Source organism: Mirounga angustirostris, unplaced genomic scaffold (assembly GCF_029215605.1).
Source record: "Mirounga angustirostris isolate CCGP_5_RB_7025 unplaced genomic scaffold, mMirAng1.0.hap1 SCAF_7, whole genome shotgun sequence".
In the NCBI taxonomy this organism is placed as follows: domain Eukaryota; kingdom Metazoa; phylum Chordata; class Mammalia; order Carnivora; family Phocidae; genus Mirounga; species Mirounga angustirostris.
In genome coordinates, this window is record NW_026991715.1 from 127,631,309 (window position 1) to 127,653,071 (window position 21,763).

The 21,763-nt window shown below is 40.4% G+C and overlaps 1 protein-coding gene and 1 pseudogene across 2 annotated transcripts; one reads left to right on the forward strand and one right to left on the reverse strand.

Annotated features, from left to right (window-relative positions):
• The first annotated feature begins 3,489 nt into the window (after positions 1-3,489).
• Positions 3,490-21,597, forward strand: AMACR (alpha-methylacyl-CoA racemase). Of its 2 annotated transcripts, XM_045862641.3 has the most exons (5): positions 3,490-3,856; positions 5,939-6,082; positions 7,191-7,351; positions 11,813-11,999; positions 20,694-21,597. In XM_045862641.3, the coding sequence occupies exons 1-5, from the start codon at positions 3,610-3,612 to the stop codon at positions 21,101-21,103; spliced, it is 1,149 nt and encodes a 382-aa protein (XP_045718597.1). In that variant the 5' UTR covers positions 3,490-3,609; the 3' UTR covers positions 21,104-21,597. The 2 variants fall into 2 exon arrangements, with proteins under 2 accessions (XP_045718597.1, XP_045718607.1); XM_045862651.3 differs by lacking the exon at positions 5,939-6,082.
• On the reverse strand, positions 14,275-15,794 carry LOC123853796 (protein SET-like; annotated as a pseudogene).
• Positions 21,598-21,763: the final 166 nt, after the last annotated feature.

Here is a 21,763-nt window from a genome sequence, read left to right on the forward strand (position 1 = left end):
TGTTTTCAAAATTCTACATATGAGTGAAATCATATGGTATTTGTCTTTATCTGTCTGAGTCACTTCACTTGGTATAATACCCTCTAGGTCCATCCATGTTGTCCGAAATGGCAAAATTTCACCTTTTAGGGCTGAGTAATATTCCATTTTATAGACATATATGTGTGTGTGTGTGTGTATATATATATATATATATATATATATATATATATATATATATATATGGCATGTTTTCTTTATCCATTCATCTATACATGGACACTTGGGTTGCTTCCATATCTTGGCTATTATAAGTAATGCTGCAATAAACATGGGGGTGCATATATCTTTTTGAATTAGTGTTTTTGTTTTTATTTTTGGTAAATACCCAGTAGTGGAATTATTGGATCGTATGGTAATTCTATTTTTAATTTTTTGAGGAACTACCATACTGTTTTTCCCCCTGGTTGCACCAATATACAGTCCCACCAACTGTTACAAGGATTCCTTTTTCTCCACATACTTGCCAACACTTGTTATTTCTTGTCTCTTTAATTCTAGCAATTCTGACAGGTGTAAGGTGATACCTCATTGTAGTTTTGATTTGCTTGAGCATCTTTTATGTGTCTGTTGGCCATCTGTATGTCTTTTTGGAAAAATGCCTATTCAGGTCCTCTGCCTGCCCCCCTTTTTAAAAGATTTTATTTATTTATTTGAGAAAGAGAGAGAGAAAGCATGAGTGGGGAGAGAAGCAGAGACAGAGAGTCTCAAGCAGACTCCACACTGAGCACGAGGCCCAACGCAAGGCTTGACACTGGGCTTGATCCCACGACCCATGAGGTCAAATGACCCTGAGCCAAAACCAAGAGTCAGATGCTCAACCCACTGAGCCACCCAGGTGCCCCCCCTGCCCATTTTTAGTTTGATGATTTGGTGGGGTTTTTTTTTTTTTTTTTTTTTTGGTGTTCAGTTGTGTAAGTTCTTCATATATTTTGGATATTAACCCTTTATTGGATATATCATTTGCAAACATCTTCTCCCATTCAGTAGGTTGCCTTTTTGGTTTGTTGATGGTTTCCTTCACTGTGCAAAAATAGTGACATTTTAAAAGAAATACATTCTTTCACTAGCTATTTGGTTATTCTGAAATACTGTTTATATGGAAGACAAGATTGATGCTTGATTTTTTTCATTTTTATTTATCAGTTTTTAGAATAATGAGTTGGTGCCCTAGAAATCTTCAAAGGTGATTAATAAGATCTCTTAAAAAGCATTATTATTAACTTATGATTTTTCATATATTTAATGTGTTTCAATCCACCAGAGTCATTATTATAATTTAATGGCCCCATCTTAATCTTCTGTGGGAGGTCCTTCAAGTAAGTACCTCTGTTCTTTTGACTCAGAATCAGGCTGGTGTAAATCTCTCAGCAGGGCAGAGGTGAGTGAAAACTGTGTAGATCTATATCCCAAACAGACTTTCATGCTTTGACCTTGGATGGGACTCCAGTGGCCTGAATTCAGCAGCACCAGGCAATTATGTAAGCTACTTGATATCCTTCCAATGAATTCTGTTGTATTTAAGCCAAGAATCTGATGGATCTAAGAGAAAGGAGTAGAAATGGGGAGACAAGTTAGGATAAGATGGACTACAAAAGCAAGTTCAGAAGAGTGACTGCAATGTAACATCATTTATGGAAATTAAAACTACAAAATATGATATATATAAACAAAATGTAGTATATAAATAGTATAGCTACAGCATCAATAGATATAATAGACTGTGGACCATATATCAAAATCATGGGAGTGCTTATGTCTTGATCAGTGGAGTGAGCAGGAGCAGAGAAATATAACTGTGGGTAGGGAGGGTAAAGGAGACTTTAGCTATGGAAGGTGTTAAAAGCTGCTGGCCTGTGATCTATTTGCTCCCTTTACTACAGGGATGACTTGAGGGTTAAAGAAAAAGGCACATGACTCTCCTTGTCAATTGTATCTTTTGTATCTATTTACCTTAGGTAAATAGATGAATGATATTTGCTAGAAGGAAGAGAATTTATCTATTTGATGCATTTAACAGATAGCCCTGGCCATAGCATTACTTATGCTAAATAAACCCAGAATCTAGGAAGCATGGTTCCAGAGCTAAGTAACTCTCTAGGATGTAAAATGAAGTCTGTTAGGTACCTGAGAAGCTTGTTAGAGACCTAAACTATAGCCATGGGTCAGAGGGTATATTAGTTTGCTAGGGCTATAACAAAATATCATAACTCTCCACCGCCAACCCTCTTAATAGTTGTATTAGTCTGCTCAGGCTGCCATAATAAGGTACTACAGGCTGGGCAGCTTAAACAACAGAAAACCATTTTCTCCCAGTTCTAGAAGTTAAAAGTACAAGATCAAGGTATGTGCAAGTTTGGTTTCTTCTGAGGCCCTTCTCCTTGGCTGGCAGATAGCCACCTTCTGCTGCGTCCTCACATGGCCATCCTTCAGTCCTTGCTTTCTGTGTCCTAATCTTTTCTTGTAAAGACACCAGTCATATTAACTAAGGCCAACCCATATGATTTCATTTGATCTTAGTTATCACTTTATAAGCCCTATCTCCAAATACAGTCACATTCTGAGGTACTGGGGTTAGGACTTCAATATATGAATTTTGAAGGGACATAATTCAGCTTGTAACAGAGGGTATGTGTCCAATGTAGGAAGGAAGGGCCATGTGAGATTTTCAAGAACTCTGATTTGTCTGAGCCTTTCCATGACCTGTATCTTTGAACTTATTAGTAAAACTTGATGCTGGGTAATATTTCTGATTCATGTGAATCCATCCTGGTTGTTATATGTATACTGTTTCCCTGGAAACAAATATAAAAAAAAAATATTGTGTCAATCTGGATGTCTTCTTTATCAGTCTTTGCAATTTTCTCTTTAAGTTTTTTAAAATAAAAATAAAACAAGAGAAGGGGGTAAGGAAGCTTACGTCTGAACAAAGGTAGGAACATGGGCTAGAGAGGGTCAAGGAGGTGTTATATTAATTAAACAAGGAGGCCATTAGACTGCTGTGGTTTCAATGCCTTGGCAGCCTACTAAACAAATAACCCTGTAAATGTCTCAAAGTCATGAAATTGAAACCTAAGAACAATCCATCACAAACAGCCAAGCAGACTTTCACCTGCAGCTAATCAATCACTTATTTGCTTTTCTCTGTAAAAGCCTCTCCCCAGCTCCTGTTGGTAGAATGCTCCTAATCACTTCATTTTGGGTCCTGCTTGATTAGAATATGTTTTGCTAAAAAAACAAACAAACATACAAACAAACAAACAAAAAAACCTTAAAATTTTTAACAAGCCTCAGTTTAACATTGGATATGCAGAAAGAGAAGCAAAGAAATCCTGTCTGAGTCATGTGACTAGCAACCCCTCAAAGGGCAAGGAGCCGAGAAAAATGGAAATCACCCTTCGGACCCGGCGAGGAGGCGGAGCCGGGATCCGCCCAATGCGCAGACTCCAGGACAGGGCCCCGCGCAGGCGCAGGAGGGAGGGAGCGCTAGGCGGTCCCGCCTCCCTGGCGGCCTGGCGGCCTGCGCTACGTCTAGGCTGGGACAGTTCTTCACTTGGAGACCCGGGAGCCATGGCGCTGAAGGGTATCTCGGTGCTAGAGCTGGCCGGCCTGGCCCCGGGCCCGTACTGCGGTATGGTCCTGGCGGACTTCGGGGCGCGGGTGGTGCGTGTGGACCGACTGGGCTCCCGCGGAGATGTGAGCTTCTTGGCCCGGGGCAAGCGCTCGCTGGCGGTGGACCTGAAGCGGCCGCAGGGGGCGGCTGTGCTGCGTCGCCTGTGCGCCCGGACGGATGTGCTGCTGGAGCCCTTCCGCCATGGTGAGCCCCCCGGCGCCTCCTCAGCGCCGCTGGGGGGCGGGACGCAGGAAACGGGACGTTTGACAGGCAGCGCCCGCTGCACCCGTGCCCTGTTGCCGCTCAAACCCTTTCCTGTCCCTGCCTTTCTAGATTGTTCTGTCAGGTTTGCAGTGGACCGTTCGCCCCTTGGGATGATCTTCCGTACTTGGAATCCTAGATACTGCTGTTGCCCTTGTTCTCCTTATACCCATTGCCGGCTCCTTCCCACATTGCTCGTTTTTATCATCGCCTCTTCGTATTTGCCTTTCTTTATTATTGGAGGGTCACGAATCCTATGAGAATCTAACGAAAGCCATAGATTTCCCTCCCTGGAAAACTGCATATAGGTACATAGTCGAAGTTTGTCTACAGTTTGGGGGGTTGGTGTACCCTCCAAAAGCTATCCTCTGACCCAGGCTAACACTCTGTCTTAAATCCTTGTGTTCCCAAGTTCCAGCTTCAGATCAATTTAGTTTACACTCTGCGTCCTGGAGCCACCTTATCTGTTCCGAACGTTTTCACCTTTTATAGACAGATGATGACCAAATCTATAACTGTACCCCCCTCTTTTAGAGCCACAGACCGCTGGAATACACAAGCCGTGCACATCTCTTAACTGGCTGTCTCCCAGGCATGGCAACTTCCACAAATCCCAAAACAAGTCCATTATGTTACCTCCTAAAATAGCATCTCCTCCTTCTATATTATTTGTCTCAGTAAATGGAACCAATAGTCACCCAGTTGCCTGAATCAGAAGCCTGCACCCCGTCCATGACTCCAAATATTCTTCACTTCTTTTGCTTACAGTTATCAGGAATCCAGACATTCTTCCTCCTTTCTCTCACTCGGGCTTTCCATACTTGCTGTAGCTTCCTTCACACTGTTGTAACAGCCTTTTTAAAGGTGGCGTTTGGGTCCAGCACCACTTGGATCCATTCTCAGACAGCTGCCAGGTAATCTCGCTCAAGTACTAAACCAAAGCTTTGCCTGGTATATAGCAGGAAGGCAGTAAATGTTTGGTGAGTGAATTGAATGTCTGTGGGGCACCAGACATATTAAACGTGTTAATTCATTTATCCTCACAGCAGATTGGAGGATTATAATAATTTAATGATTAGGATTATATAATTTAATAATACCCCATTTAAAGATGGAGGCTCAACATGGTTGATTCCAAGGTCTTGCAATTAGGAGGAAAATAGAGCCCTGAATACAGGCATAGCTACTGGGTGAGAGGATTGTGGCTAGTGTTTGTTTAAGCAGAGGACTGGAATTCTTTTTTTTTTTTTTTTTTGTAATTTATGTACATTTAGGAGAAAAAAGACCATAAAATTATTATATAATCTTTATTATTTTTAGTCCCAGGAGATTTAAAGTACCAGTTATCTGAATTTTGTGCAATGAATATGGTACTTGCTGATAAAGAGCTCTTAGATGCTATTTTAGCAAATCCTTCCACAGATATTTGCTGAGCCTTTTGTGAAGGTACCCATGCTAGGCACTTTAGAGGCCCGAGGAAACAGATCAGACGTGAATCCTACCAGAGGATTCTAAGCTGATAGGGAAGGTGAAGGAATATCTACACACAGAAGCGCAGCATGAGGTAGAAGGTGGTGGGCAGTGATGGCAGGCACAGAAAAAGAAAAGATCCTAAAAGGAATAGCCGTTTTCAGAAGTGTATTTTTGACCAAATAAAGCCCCAGGGTAACTGCTCCAAGAGAACAAACCATTTCTAATAAATGACTAAGGAGAGGATTTGGGGAACTATAAAGGTACTGATTCAAGGAATGAAAGGCACACTATGGGGATTGAAGGAGCTTGGATATGCCTGAAGGGAAATAAGGAAGGGCTGGAAGGAAATGGTATTCTGGGGCAGAAGTCACACATTGCACAAGTGGTGACCTCACTCATTGTGTCCATGTCCTTAAAACATGCTAAAACCCACCACAAACGTTATTAGTATGACTTGCAAGAGTGCCATTTTCTGTTTGCCACAGAGACGGGATTATACCCATCCTCAGTTCATCCTTCTTTAAAAAAAATCACTGTTACTTTTCTCTTAAGGTGTCATGGAAAAACTCCAGCTAGGCCCAGAGATTCTGCAGAAGGAGAATCCAAAGCTTATCTATGCCAGGTTGAGTGGATTTGGCCAGTCAGGAAGATTCTCTAGAGTAGCCGGCCATGACATCAACTATTTGGCTTTGTCAGGTACATCGACAAAATAATTTCTCTGTACTGTTTATTTTGTTCCAGGTCGAGATGGACAGTTACACTAATTATAAAGAATTTTTAAAGGTGCAGATTTAAATATTTACCAGAATCAATAAGGGGACAATGGTCGTTCAAAAAGGGCGGGTTTGTCTGGCGCCTGCCTGGCTCAGTCAGTGGAGCATGCGATTCTTGATGTCAGGGTTGTGAGTTCAAGCCCCACTTTGCACATGGAACCTAGTTAAAATTAAAGAGGGGGGTTGGTTTGTCCTGGAACAGTTATTCTCAACCCTTTTCCCCTTGTTTTCACACATTTGAGGGATAATACACTCTCACTAGTAACATTTACTTACTACATTTGTATAATCAATTCTCAGGCAAGCCCCTGCCAGGAAGTAAGAGATCTGATTGTCCTGTAGTTTGAAAATGCTAATATCATTTGATCCCGCCTCCCCTCTCCTTCTACCTTCATTGAGAATCATTGCCTGAGTCACCATTTTAGACTTCTCTAAATACCTGTAGTTTTAGGTCATATTATCACTTTATTAGAATTTTTGCCTGTGAGAATATGTCTTAGAATGACCCAGTCCTAGGATCCTAAGAAAGTATGTGTTTTTGAGTAAAGAAAGTCTCAAATTTCCTGTGAGTACAAATTTAAAAGGTTGAAGAAAAGAGTGAGGATGGAATCGGTTTTTCCAGCTATTTTAAAATGTAGTCACTTTTATTTTTCTTGTGTTCATTTTCTTGCATCTCTTTCTAATAAGAATGGCAGTGGATTATACTGTTGTTAAGCCATAAACTAAATTGATAACAATAATTTTTTCCCTGAAACTCAGCAAGTAAAAACTTAGCAATAAAATTCTGAAAGCATGAGTTGGAATCAAGTTTTAGAGAAGAAAAACAAAAAACAAAACAAGGAGCCTTGTTGTGGGAAAAGCCTGTTTATAAATATGCTGAATAGGCTTAGATTTGGAAAAGCATTATGTACTAGTATTCACTATGTTAGCAACTGGAGAGACTGGTTATTCCTCTTCAGGTGTTCATGTATTTATTTAAAAGAGACATTAAATTTACAAGTACTGTTCCCTGATGTTTTTTAATGATGTAGGTGTTCTATCAAAAATCGGCAGAAGTGGTGAGAATCCATATCCCCCACTGAATCTCCTGGCTGACTTCGGTGGTGGCGGCCTCATGTGCACGCTGGGCATCTTGATGGCTCTGTTTGAACGCACACGCTCTGGCAAAGGTCAGGTCATCGATGCAAGCATGGTAAGTGTGAATTAGGGGAAGTGATAAGCCTCCCGGTTGTTCCTAAGTATGATAGGCAGCTGCCTCGGATTCTTTTCTGAACAAGGCAGGAGATGAATGAGATTTGAAGTTAGAACCCAAATTAACTTTTCTTTAAAATAGCTTCATATCCTTTACGTGTGTTAGAATGTCATCATTGATTATCTGTTTGTGGAATCAATTTTCTAAACTTTCCGTGGCTCATCTGATTCCTGTGTTGGTTTCAGCAGTTTCCCCCATACTATTTCTTGTGCTTCAAATACATTTTTCAAGCAATCTTCATTTAAAACTGGGCTCAGGAAGTCTCCCTTAGCAGATAGATAGAGAAGATTCTTTTTTTTTTTTTTTTAAGATTTTTATTTATTTATTTGACAGAGAGAGACACAGCGAGAGAGGGAACACAAGCAGGGGGAGTGGGAGAGGGAGAAGCAGGCTTCCCGCCGAGCAGAGAGCCTGATGCGGGGCTCCATCCCAGGACCCTGGGACCATGACCTGAGCCGAAGGCAGACGCTTAATGACTGAGCCACCCAGGCGCCTCTAGATAGAGAAGATTCTTAAGGGTGCTAAAGTAAAATGGGCCAGTCTAGACCTTCCTTCTACGTTTTTCGGGGAGACTCCAACATTGTGAGGCTTCGTTTTTTTTTCACTGCCATGCCTTGAGAATGGGCCTCATGTTATGCTAGGCACTTTCCCTGTGCAGTTTCTCCTAATCCTCAAAACAGCAGTTTCACTTGGAGTATGTTATTTTAAAGAGGAGGAAGCCCAAGTTCTCTCAGCCCCTTGGAAGGAACCCAGTCCAGCACCACTACAGGTTTGCATTTGGGCAGCTCTTTGGAGGGAGAATGGAGATGAATGTGAGGAAGACAAGACTGGAGGCAGAGAGACAGTTACTGGGTTGTTGCTGAGAGAGAAGCGTGAGCACTAAAGTTATTGGTGATAGAATGGGTCTGGGTTTAAGGGAAATTTATCTCTGAGAATGTAAAATTGCCAGGATTTGGTGATGCATTGGCAGTGAGGGGAAAAGGAGGAGTCAAGGCTGACTCCCCTGTTTCTTTCTTTTTTTTTTTTTTTTTTGAGATTTATTTAGAGGGAGAGACAGAGAGTGTGTGCATCTGAGTGAGGGGAGGGGCAGAGGGAGAGGGAGAGAGAGAATCTTCAAGCAGACTCCCCACTGAGAGAGAAGCCCAATGCAGGGCTCGATCCCAGGACCCTGAGATCACGAATGGAGCTGAAACCAAGAGTGGGCCCCTTACCCAACTGAGCCCCCTAGGCGCCCTGACTCCCCTGTTTCTGCTGTGGGTGACCCAGTGGATGGCAGCACTGGCACCATGGGGGAGGACTGCCGATGGAAGAGGCAGCGTGAGTTAGTGGGTAGGAGCACAGACTCCGGCAGCCCCCCTTCCTCCACCACAGGTCTGCCACCGACTCACTCTGTGATCTCGGGTAAGGTACTTACCTCCCTGCGCTTCAGCTGCTTCTTTGTAAAATGGAGATAACAATGGTACCTACCTCAGAGCATCGTTAGAGAACTGAATGAATTTATCCGTTGTTCAGGGTTTAAACAGTGTCTGGCATAGAGGTGGTGCTCTATTATTATTATTATTATAAAAGGAATTCAGTTTGGGTCATTTCAAGTTTGAAGTCACTCAGATGTCCAGATGGAGGTGAATACTCGAAGTTAGAGACTCGAAAGAGTTGTAGAGTCATTTGGGAGCCACCTGAGACTGTGTGGTCCTCTAGGGAAGCAGACAGAACACTGGGTTTGAAGAGTGGGCAGAAGAGGAGAAACCGGGCTAAGGAGAGCAAAGTGGAGAACTGTAGTGTGTTTCCATGGAAACGAAGGAAAGAGAAAGTGCTAAAAAAAAAAAAAAAGAAGGAATGGTCAGAGGGCCAGATGTTGGTGGAGACCTCAAGAGTTTAGATCTGAACAGTGTAAATTGGATTTGCCATTGGTGACCTTTTACAAAAGCCATTTCCAGGGCCCCTCATCTTGGGGCCTTGGCTTGCACTACCTTCTCACAGGCTAACTCCTGTGACATTCACATTGTCCTCTGTGTCCCTGTCTGAAGTGACTTTGGTAGGAGTGGTGTGTGATTGGTCTTTCTATCTCCAGCTCCTGGCCCAGTCCCTGCACACCTAGGAGCAGCAGTGGTACCCACTGTGCACTTACTGTAGGCCAAGCACGGGCGAGGGGCTTTCCCTGTGTCTTCCCTCTGACCCACATAGCTCCGTCAAGGAGGGGTGCTCACTCTCTTGGCATTTGAAGACTTCCAACTTGGAGACGGGGAACTGCCTTCCAAAGCAGGTGGCTGGAGAGGGTCAGACGCAGGCAGTGTGACATCTTCATGGGCATGAAAACTCATGCTTTCCGTCACTGCCCTCCATGGACATGGTCCCTGGGGTCCAAAAGGAATGAGCTAAGAACAAACATGAGACCTTGGGAGTTTTAAGGAGAATATAAGGTTAAATACTTACTTAATAATAATTTGAATAATTTACTAATTATGTGTAATTGCTTATTTATAGTCAAATATCAATAAAAGGTAATTGCTGCTTTCATCAGACTGTGTCTAATCAGAATTACATGATGATTAGGAAGATAGTCGGTTGTTAGTATATGTGGAAATGCAAACTTGATTCGGGGTTCATGTTTGCATTAGGGTCAAGTGAGTGTTGGCTAATAACTCAAGGCCTTATGGGTCAGTAAAGCATGATATTCATTACTTTCCCATCTCTGGGAACCCTTGTGATACAAATAGTTATAGAAGCTGATGAGTGAGCGCAGATACCTTATTCTTCTAGGCCATAGTTTTCAAGTGTTTTTAGCGGCAGAATCCTTGACTCAGGCTTGCCTGTGATGTCCGGGGGTCGTCTCCTTGGAAACTGCCAAGTGAAGAAAACTGTGGAACATGATGTCTGTTTTCCCGTGTTTACCCCTGATCTGGGGAAGGGCGCTGGACCTGGGGCGAGGTGGCTGGGCGCTAGCACATAGGCTGTGGTCCCACATGATGAGAACAGTGTAAAAGGTTGGGAAATTGAGGCTGCAGTTCCCTTGTGTCAAAGGGCTCTTGTCTGTGTCAGCTGCTCAACATGTGCGTGAAGGGTAAGAGAAGATGTACATCTGGGTAGCGTGTGGAGGTGAGGATTGTAACTGCTGTTGCTGTCCTATATTCTCCTACCCAAATAAAATTAGGATAAAATTAGGATTAAATCAGAACCTCTGTGTGTTCTGGATGGGCCAAACTGGACCCGTAACTCTATTAGTGCATGTTTTTTCAAGATACTCACCAGTATATCTAGTATATAAAGGAGATTTTGTGTATGTGTGTATATACATTTATGTATGTATATGTATCGTTATATGTGGTGTATCATTCTACGTGTGTGTGTATGTATATATATGTGTGTGTATGTATATGTATAGATATGGGGACTCTAAAATCTATGTAACCCAGTTTCAAAAGAAGCCACTTATACAAAATATACATACTATTTGGTATGTCAGATCTCAAAGCCATAAATTTAGGTGTGCATGAGATTTCAAGTTAAAAGGGAAAATTGGAATGTATCCAAAGATACATTTTGCATTTGTTTCGTAGCCAGTAACTGTGAGAAATTCCGTAGGCCCACCAAGGGTACTTTGATGGCGTTCTCCCTGGGGGCCTAGATCATTAGGATCATAAAGCCATTAGGAGAGGGAAGTAGTCTTCTTTGGATAGCCCAGTACATCCAGCCTGTAACAATTATACCTGAGGATATGAATCCATTACTATTACTTCAGGACTCAGTGGGAAGTTGGCATTCCCAAACTAGTTTGTCTGGACTCAGAAAACCCATGTATCTGCCACTCATATTGTTATGTTTGTTACTTTCTAGTGATTGTTAAAATTAAAATGTATTAAATATTCAAATATAGTTTTCTTGGGCTTGGAGTCAAAATAAAATAAGCTAAATTTAACTGTAATATGATTTACCTTTATAATGTGATATGCTTCATATATCTATGTGTATGTGTTTATAGGTATTGAGATCAGAAGATAGATTTTCAAAAGCCTCTTTGCTTTATTTTTAACTTTTTATCCTGATAGTTTTAAACATATATAATTATAGAGAGAATATATAATGAACTTCCATGTGCCCTCACTTGGCTTCAAAAATTATCAACATTTGGCAGTTTTATTTGAAAGGGAGAACAAAAGTAGTTCCTTCTAAGTCTTTTCTGAAAAGTATCTTCTGACCTGAATAGTGGAGAAACCCTCTACCATAAACCTGTTCTAACACACTTTCTTGAAATATCAAAGAAGTTGTGTAATTAGATACAATCTTCCTATACTCTAAGAAACATTTGTATACCAATGTTAAAAAAAAATCTAAGTGGAAATTAATCATGCCTTTATAGTTTAAATATCTGGATTCATATTGTATCCTGTTTCTTCTTCAAAGGTGGAAGGAACAGCATACCTGAGTTCTTTTCTGTGGGAATCTCAACAACTAGGAATGTGGGAACAGCCTCGAGGACAGAACTTACTAGATGGTGGAGCACCTTTCTACACAACTTACAAAACGGCAGATGGGGGGTTCATGGCTGTTGGAGCATTAGAGCCCCAGTTCTACAAGCTGCTGATCAAAGGTAAGTAACTTTCATGTGCCTTCCCCATCTCCCCTTTTCTTGTGGATGTTCTGTAACCTCTATTTTGGAGCCTTTTGAAATTCATTGTGTCTTTTGTTATGTATCTACCTCTAATTAACCTAATTATAGCCATCATTATATTGTGGGGCATTTCCCTTATGTTTTAAATTGACAGGTAATTTGACAAGTCTATAAAATAGCTCAGACTTTAAAAAAATAATCCATTTTGTGGAAGTTCAGTTTTTTATCACATTTCATACTCAGATATTTATATTGCCCTTGTGTGCCCACATCTTATTCTTCCTTAGGAATGACCTGCTGGTTCTACCAGTTCTTTTTTTTTTTAAGATTTTATTTATTTATTTGATAGAGAGAGACACAATGAGAGAGGGAACACAAGCAGGGGGAGCGGGAGAGGGAGAAGCAGGCTTCCCGCCGAGCAGGGAGCCCGATGTGGGGCTTGATCCTAAGACTCTGGGATCATGACCTGAGCCCATGGCAGACACTTAACAACTGAGCCACCCAGGTGCCCCTCTACCAGTTCTTATACCTTGATAGATGTCACCTATAGTCCTCCCCAGTGTCAGGGGTCACTAGAATACAGAGCGACCTTGGTGAATAAGATTTTGTTGGAATATGTTATTATCACTTGATGCTTCTACAGTTTACCTTTCTTGTAGATTCTTGTCTTATTTGCACGTGGCCACAAGTTAGCAGGAATATTTGGGATCTCTTCTTCCCTAATTAAATAATTGGACTAATGTTATTTTGTTTCCGTAAAATGTTTGAATTTAAAGTTTACTTTACAGATACCTGAGTAAGAAGTTGTAGAATATATAAGGTGGTGTGACAAGCTGGTCATGGTGCATCTATCTTTTCAACTTTAAGTGTGGAGTTTTGTTGTTATGTTTGGTAGTTTTTCAGATGCAATATACTACCTACAGTTATTGGCATATAACTGAAATTGTCTTTTACAAGCATCAGAAAGCATTTTATGATCAACAATATTAACTTCACTAACTTAAATATAGTTGGAGAAACGTAGAACAGAATGGTTTCTCTAGATAATAAAGGCTTTTCTGTTCAGAAATTAAAACTAAGAATGGAAGGTCTTAATTCAAAATCAAGGACAGAACAATGCTATGTGAGGGGCTGAGTGGTGGGAGTGACACTCCTTCCTCGGGCCTTGGAAGGCAGCAGGATAGAGCACAGTGGAGTCCATACCTGACGTAAACCTTGTATATTTATGCATTGTCTATAGAGAATTTAAATACAATAATAAAAATGACTAAACTTCAGTCAGCTTTTTATCATCATCATTCACAGGCAATTCTAAATGACAATGATAAAATATACTCATTGAAAAAAATGTTTGAGTTCTGAACAATTGTTTCAGCTACTATTGAGTTCTAATAACATGTAAGCTGATTAGCACATTTTTATTACTTATCCTTTAATAAATATTGCATAGAAGTTATCCAGAGAATGCCCAGTTTTATAGTCTCACTCCAGTGTTTTCTTTTAAAATTTTTATAGTTTCAGCACTCACATTTAGGTCTCTGTTAAATTATGAGTTAATTTTTGTATATGGGATGAGCTAAGGGTCCAACTTCATTGTTTTGCATATGGCTATCCAGGTTTCCCAGCAAAGACTATTTGTCAAAGGGACTGTTCTTTCTCCATTGAATGGTGTTGGCATCCTTGTTGAAAATCAGTTGACCCTAAGTGTAAGGGTTTATTTTTGGACTCTCAATTCTGTTCCGTTGATGTACATGTCTCTCCTTACGTTAGCACCGCACTGTGTTGATCACTGTAGCTTTGTAGTAAGTTTGAAAGTAGAAAGTGTGAGCCTTCCAATTTTATTCTTTTTCAAGATTGTTTTGGATTTGTTTGGAGAAAAAAAAGCTGGAATTCTGTGCACTACCACACAAGGGCCTAGCACCCTCCAGCTTTCAGCAGAGCTAAGGGAGCAGGTTTTTATTTTTTCCCACAGAGCACAGTGGTGTTGATGCCATCAACTTTTTGTTGAGACAGGAAGGGATAAAAATAAATTTGGAACAGAGAGGGGTGGACATTCTTTTCCCAAAGTATTTTGTTCAAGGTATTTCCCCCCAAAATAAGTTGAGAACCTTTAGTATAAAGGGAAAGAAAAGAGACTTCAAAAAACAGGGCAAATGAGCATAAGAGCAGGGAGGAAAGAAAAAAAAAGACTGCAACTTGCTCCCAGGGACTGGAGAGAATTAAAAAAGGAAGGTTAGAATCTGTCAGTGTTCCATTAGTCATCTTCTGCTTCATCCTCCTCTCCTTCCTCCCCCTCATCATCACCTTCATCTTCTTCACCTTCATCTTCTTAATCAGTATCTTCCATACCTTCTTCATTGTCATCGTCATCTTCTTCCCTTTCTTTCTCATATGTATTAGGAACCAAGTAATACTGTAATGGATTTGGCCAAATATCATCTTTGATGACCTCTCCTAACTCGTCTGCACCTGCATCAGAATGGTCAGTAAACCAGGTGAAGAAGCTCTTTGGTTCCCCATGCTGTCTCTTCCTGCTGGCTTTATTCTGTGTTTGACTTGAACGTTTCATCAAATCCTTTCCAGATTTCCATTTGATTTCAGTGGACTTTGAAGGTGGATCACTACTCTCATTCAGATGAAATTCTTGGAAGAGAACTTTATTTTCAAAGTAAGGATTTTCATCAAAATAATATTCTGTTCTGTAACCCGATTTAATATCTTCAAATTCTGCCACTTCAACTCTTGTCAAATAATGTAACACCTCTTCATCCTCCTCCCCAAGCAGTGCAGACACTTGTGGATGGTTGACAAATGTTCTTACCCCCCAATTTGGGGTTTGGGCAGTCAATTCTGCCTTCTCCTGAAGAAATGGTTGGCAGAGTTTGTTATGTTCCTGTTCCTGTTCTACTTTCAAAATCTCACTGACATGTCTGTTAAGTCTATTTCACCTTGTATTTCATCAACATCTTTGATTGCTTGCAGTTGTTTTTCTCCCTTTAGCAAGGGCTGAGATGTCTCCCTCTCCCTCTGGCTTGGGGGCAGGTGGCAGTCTCGGTTTCTTCGTTTGAGGCAGGAGTGAAGACTGGCATTTGGGGGCCAGGCTGTGAGGAAAGTCCAGGAAACAAGGGCAGAGGCATGTGTGGAAGAAGCTCCAGTTACTCCATATGTTGCTGTTCTTGCTGGTGTCCTACAGGTCTCTGAGGTTCTGTTCATTTTTCTTTTCCCTTTTCTTTCTGTTGCTCAGACTGGATAAGCAGTTTACTTTTCTTTGAGTTCCCTGATTCTTTCTTCTGCTAGTTCATGTCTGTTGCTGTGTCCCTTTAATGAAGTTTTCAATTCCAGAATTTCTTTTTTTTTTTTTAAGATTTTATTTGTCAGAGAGAGAGAGAGAGAGAGAGATCACAAGCAGCGGGGATGGGTAGAGGGAGAAGCAGACCCCCCCCAGCAGGGAGCCTGATGTGGGACTTGATCCCTGGACCCGGGGATCATGACCTGAGTTGAAGGCAGATGCTTAACCAACTGAGCCACCCAGGCGTCCCTAATTCCAGAATTTCTATTGGTTCCTTTTTCAATAATTTCTGTCTCTTTATTGATATTCTCTTTGATTAGACATCATTCTCAACCCTTCTTTTAATTTTTCAGACATGGTTTCCTTCAGTGCTTTGAACATATTTTAAGTAGCTAGCTGATTTAAAGTCTTTTCCAATAAGTCCGATATTTGGCTTTTTCAGGGACAGTTTCTGTTCATCGCTTTTTGTCTTACGTGTGAGTCATATCTTCCTTCTTCTTTGCATGCCTCACAAATTTAGTTGAAACTTGATATTTTAAATCCTGTAATGTGGCAACTCTGGAGATCAGGTCTCACCTTCCTTTCCCTTCTCCTCAGTCCTGGGTTTGTCATTTCTGCTATTTGTTTATTTAATGACTTTCCTGGACTAAATCCGTATTCTTTGGTATGTTCAGCCACTGAAGTCTGTTCCATTAGCTTGGTGATCAGGTCATGATTGGATAGAGATGTCCTTAAATGCTTTGAACCAATTAATTTCCCATCTTTTCCTGAGGTGCTCTGTGCCTTCACTTCTTGCTTGTGCGGAGGGAGACTCGGGGTCAACCAGAGGTGAAAGATTAGGACCTTTTCAGATCTTTCCTGGGCGCATACTCACAGCCCTACATATGTGCCTTCTAAATTCTCAGGAAAATGTTGGAGCATTTCAGAGCCCCCCATGAAAATCCTATTCCCCACTTTTAAGTTTACTTGTCAGCTTCCTTTTAGTTCCAACAGGGAATGCCACCTCAGATAGCTATGATAGTAAACAATTGCCACTGATTTTTTTGACATATGTCAAAAGTGTTCCAGGAATAGGGCATTGTGAGCTCTAAGTCAGATCAAATGAAGACAAGCCCTGAGAATGGAGCCTTTCAGGGAGCTGCTAGACAAATGGCAGTTCTCTGGGAATGGGATTTTGGGGAAGCTCTCAACTCATTTGCTTCCTACAATGGCAGTTATCCTGTTAGTTATTACAGCACTGTGGTTGGGAGCCCGTTGGTTTTGACGGCTACAACAGAGCTGGGAAGAGAGGGATGAAATTAGTGCAAGTTATAACACCACAAGTCTCACCGATCTTATTGGGATGTAGTTGTTTTTCCTGAATAAATGCTTTTTGGATTATTGTAAACTTTTGGTTAATTTCCAGAGTTATGAAAAGGTTCATTCTGACCATTTGTGCCAGGGTTCTTGTTGCTTTTATGCAAGAGCAGGCTTTTGAAGGTTCTGGCTCTGCCATTCCAGAAGTTAACTTACCTCCTTGGTGTATCTTGTTGTTATCTTAAGATAAAACATATGTGTTTGGCACGATAATTTCTAACATTCACACTCCACCACAATGAATGAGTTTTTCTGGAAACACTGAAAATGAAATGGGATATTTTTCTAGCAGGCTAATTGTTCCAGCCGTTCAACTTCTGACCACCTTCTAGATTTTCTCTTTCTAAGTCTAAACTCTGTAACCACCCTGATTTTTTTTATAGCCTCCTCTCTTTGCATCTACAGCCTTTTATGGTATCCTTAACCTCCTCTCTCCCTTCAAAGTTCACTAGGGATCCTTAGCTGATAGGTGGTTTGTGGTTCAGGCTGACTTAGCATGTTCAATCAGCTTTGGCTAATCTACACAGTCCATGCCAAAATGCCTCAGCATTTTCTTTCTTTTACAGTATTTATTTACAAAAATAGTACTTTTACTAATCACATGTACATTACTTCTCTCTCAGGTCCCAACTGGACCAATGGCCATATCCATAATGATTTTTTTAGGTAGTGTTAATTATGTACCTCATTTATTTTACCTTATATTTGAGATCTTGAGACCATACTTCATTGAACTCTTCAGTGTCTGAACATAAATACACAAGGTTCTTGCAAGGTACAGATTCTACTGCTGCTTTCTGGGGCAAAGAAATCTGAAAACACAGAATTTCATGACATTTTGGGATAACAAGACTCTTGTAGTATAATCAGTAAGCACTAGAGAATTTATTTATTTATTTATTTTTATTTTTTTATTTTTTTATTTTTTTTAAAGATTTTATTTATTTATTTGACAGAGACAGAGACAGCGAGAGCAGGAACACAAGCAGGGGGAGAGGGAGAAGCAGACTCCCCGCCGAGCAGGGAGCCCGATGTGGGACTCGATCCCAGGACCCCGGGACCATGACCTGAGCCGAAGGCAGTCGCTTAACCAACTGAGCCACCCAGGCGCCCCAGCACTAGAGAATTTTTTTAAAGTAGTTCTAAAACTTCAAAATATTATTAAAAGGAAAGCAGACGGCAAGTGTTGCCAGGGTTGTGGGAGAAACTGTAGGCCTGTGCGTTACTGGTGGGAATGTAAAAATTATTTAGCCGCTGTAAAAAGCTGTGTGGCAGTTACTCAGAAACTTAAAACAGAATTACTATAAATGTTATGCTATGACAATTTTTAAAAAATGAAAAATAATTCAAAATAATGTGTGTTTTAGAAAAAAGTATAATACAGAATTTGTAAAATAAGAAGTAAAAATTCTCTCTGTCCTTCCACTCTGGGAAAGTTTGGGATGTGGCTTTCATGAACTTTTTCTGTGTACATATCAACACAATTGTTTTATTTATTTATAAATTATATTTATATACAGTATATAATCATGTAAATTTGTAGTTAATAGCTATTTTTTTTATTCAACAGTATACTAAAGATGTCCTTTCTTGTCAATCCAAAAAATCTGCCTCATGATATATATAGCAGCCATATGATATTGTATGGTGTCCCTGTACTAAAACATTATTTATTAATAAACATTAATCTTTGTACATAGAACATTGCATGCTTACAACATGAATTTTTGACTGCTTCATATTTGCCAGATATTGTGTCACAGAGCAGTAAAGTTTATGACACATACTTAAAATAATAAGTATTTTGTATAATCGCCTGTGTGTATGTATATGTGTATTTAAGGTAGCTTTTTGGAAATTAAAACATACTTTCCCAAGTTTTAAATAGTGTCTGAGTCTACAGACCAGTCCTTGAAATGTTTGACTTAAAATACCAGAAATTTAATATTGGTTATGCTATAAAAACTAGCTACCATCTACAGTTGTATTTATGTGGGGGAGTGGTTTTAGAGTTCCATACAGGAATGTCAAGAGCACAGGAAACAGCCTATCGTAAACTTTTGGTGGCTAATCCTGTGGCCTTGATCAGGGTCCTGGGCAGGATGGGAAACTGTGGGCTGAGAAAGGATGAGAAGACAGTTGAAGAGCTGGGGTGTCAGAATTAGGAGTAGGAGCTGGGGTCCTTTGATTTCTAGTATTTTTCCAGTATACAAACTATAGCTTGTGAGACCATTGATCTTAAATATAATGTCTGTTACAGAGAGAACATATTGGATCCAGTTTTATTTAGTGTTAGGATTCTGATCACATTCTGAATGAAAAAGCATGCAGGGGCACCTCGGTGGCTCAGTTGGTTAAGCGTCTGCCTTCCGCTCAGGTCATGATCTCAGGGTCCTATGATTGAGCCCCAAGTTGGGCTTCCTGCTCAAGGGGGTGCCTGCTTCTCTCTCTCCCTCTGCCCTTCCCCCTGCTCGTGTTCGCTCTCTCTCATGCTCTCTGTCTTTCTCTCTCAAATAAATAAATAAAATCCTTAAAAAAAAATTAAAAAAATAAAGCATGCAAATGTTTCTAGTAGTAGCTATGATCTATATCACTATTTTTGGCTAACTGGTCATTTTATTTGTTTTTTAATCACAGAGTTTGGGGCAATCAGGAAGAAGAAAGCTAAGTAAAAGACATCCTTAGAAACATTTTTTGGGGTAGATTATAGTGATAAACCTGAAGTTATGGCTCCATGTTTTTCCTGGTATTTGAATGGGACAAGTGGCTACAGAGAAAAATTTATTTGTGTATCCCACAGTTGTCTTTTCACAACTGTCCAGAACTGTATGAGTTCTCCTTATTTCCTTATATACCTCAGAACCCTAAGAATGGCTTTCGGTATTCATGTCTTCTTACCTCTTGAGGGATTTTCCTCTTCAGAGCAGTTTACAATTAGTCATTGTTCTTCTACATGATAGGGAAGGAAAGGATGATAAAAGTGATAATTATTAGATTAACTTGACTAAACTTATGCAAAATAACATGCGTAAGCAGAAGGGCCTTTCATTATTATTCCACTCTCACCGTCTACACTGAAAAACCCTCTTCCATGAGGGAGTAAACATGACATTTACACCAAACCCTAGTAAAGTGGCCTTTTGGGTATAATTCAGTCCGCTCTGGAGTTCAGGTGCATCTGCAGGGGTGCAGATGCTTTATAGCTTTAGTCTGTAAAGGAGGCATAGATCAGGTCACGGGCCCAAGAAGCCATCCTTTCTGTTAAATCCGCAGCTGGATGCTTTCATCTTTTCTGCACCGTGTGTTGATGGGCCCTTCACGGTCTCCTTCATGCTTGACACAAAAGTCTGTGTGCCTCACTCATGATTTGGCTGGGTGATCACTTTCTGTCATGTTTGCTGTAGGAATAATTTGTTGCGTGTGTCTCTGGTTATCTTACAAAGCCTCTGTTTCTAGTTCACAGCAGTGTTCTAAGAGGGTAATGAGTCACACATCCGTCCTACTAGAGCTCTTTTATTTGACCAAAATAAAGAGAGGTGAATATTATATATAAAATTGCAATTTTGAATTTAATCATTTACCTTCAGTTTTCTTAAAAAATGGGATAATTGTGTGTCAAGTTATTTAAATTTTATTTTTTGTAGGGTTTGGGTACACTATATAAAATGTGGGGTTGTTTGAATTCAGTATGACAGATAATAGCATCATGAGGAAATTTATTTTTGAAAACTTACTCTGGGGAAAAAATCAATTTCTGGAAACTAGACCTTTACAAATAGACTACTTTTGATGAAATATAAATAATAAAATCTTGCCAGTGGGAAGTCTGTTTGGAGTCCTGCTACCCGCTTACCTCTAGCCATTGGCTCCAACTTCAAGTTGAGTTTGAATTTCCTCTCTTGACCCAGTTGAGAAATCTTACAGAACATCCTGTTTGGGACGGTATGGTGAGGTCAAAATGCATTTTCCTTGATTATAATCACTCCACCCAAAGCTTAAAATTTTAAGAAATTGTGTTTTTATCTCAGGACTTGGGCTAAAGTCTGATGAGCTTCCTCATCAGATGAGCATGAGTGATTGGCCAGAAATGAAGAAGAGATTTGCAGATGTATTTGCAAAGAAGACAAAGGCAGAGTGGTGTCAGATCTTCGATGGCACAGATGCATGCGTGACTCCAGTTCTGACGTTTGAAGAAGCTGCCCACCATGATCATAACAAAGAACGGGGCTCGTTTATCACTGAAGAGGAGCATGGGGTGAGTCCCCGCCCTGCACCTCTGCTGTCAGACACCCCAGCTACCCCTTCTTCCAAAAGGAATCCTTTTGTAGGAGAACATACTGAAGAGATACTTAGAGAATTTGGGTTTAGCCAGGTAGAGATCAATCAGCTTACCTCAGATAAAATTATTGAAAGTAATAAGCCAAGAGCTAATCTCTAAGTCCCAGGCCTCGTAGCTCAAATGAATTTGAATATTGCATGTTCAGTACAGAAGAATACATAAAATTCTAAGTGTGGAAACATGAAGGAACAGTATCACAGTGGACCAGCTATTCCAATCAAGAAACAAGACTGATTACACAGTAATGATAGAATTCTGAAAATGGTTAACATCATGGCTTTTGATTTAGGAATGTTTTTAGTTTACCAGTATCAAATTGTGACAGTTTTTCTGCCTTTCGATTTATTTGATAGATTATATTTTTAATATTAAAATGTTAATAGGGCACCTGGGTGGCTTAGTCAGTTAAGCGTTTGCCTTTGGTTCAGGTCATGATCTCAGGGTCCTGGGATCAGGCCCTGCACCCGGCTCCCTGCTCAGCAGGGAGTCTGCTTCTCCCTCTGTGTGCACCATGTGCGTGCACGCTCTGTCTCCCTCATTCTCTCTTGCTCTCTCTCAAATAAATAAATAAAATCTTTAAAAAAAAATTAAAATGTTAATGGTGTACCTTAAATGAATAAATATAATGCTTTTTATTAAATAAAGCCTTCCCCTCCCTAAAGTTTGCTTATGCTTTTAAGTTTGTGGAAAGCTTTCAAGAAAGCCCCCTTTTTTTTTTTTTTTTTATTTGACAGAGAGAGACACAGCGAGAGAGGGAAC

Bases quoted from the DNA above. Each gene is read 5' to 3' on its own strand.
- AMACR (XM_045862641.3), top strand. From the start codon at position 3,610: ATGGCGCTGAAGGGTATCTCGGTGCTAGAGCTGGCCGGCCTGGCCCCG. The intron at 6,083-7,190 runs GTACATCGACAA...TTAATGATGTAG, and splicing joins CAACTATTTGGCTTTGTCAG to GTGTTCTATCAAAAATCGGC. The intron at 7,352-11,812 runs GTAAGTGTGAAT...TCTTCTTCAAAG, and splicing joins AGGTCATCGATGCAAGCATG to GTGGAAGGAACAGCATACCT.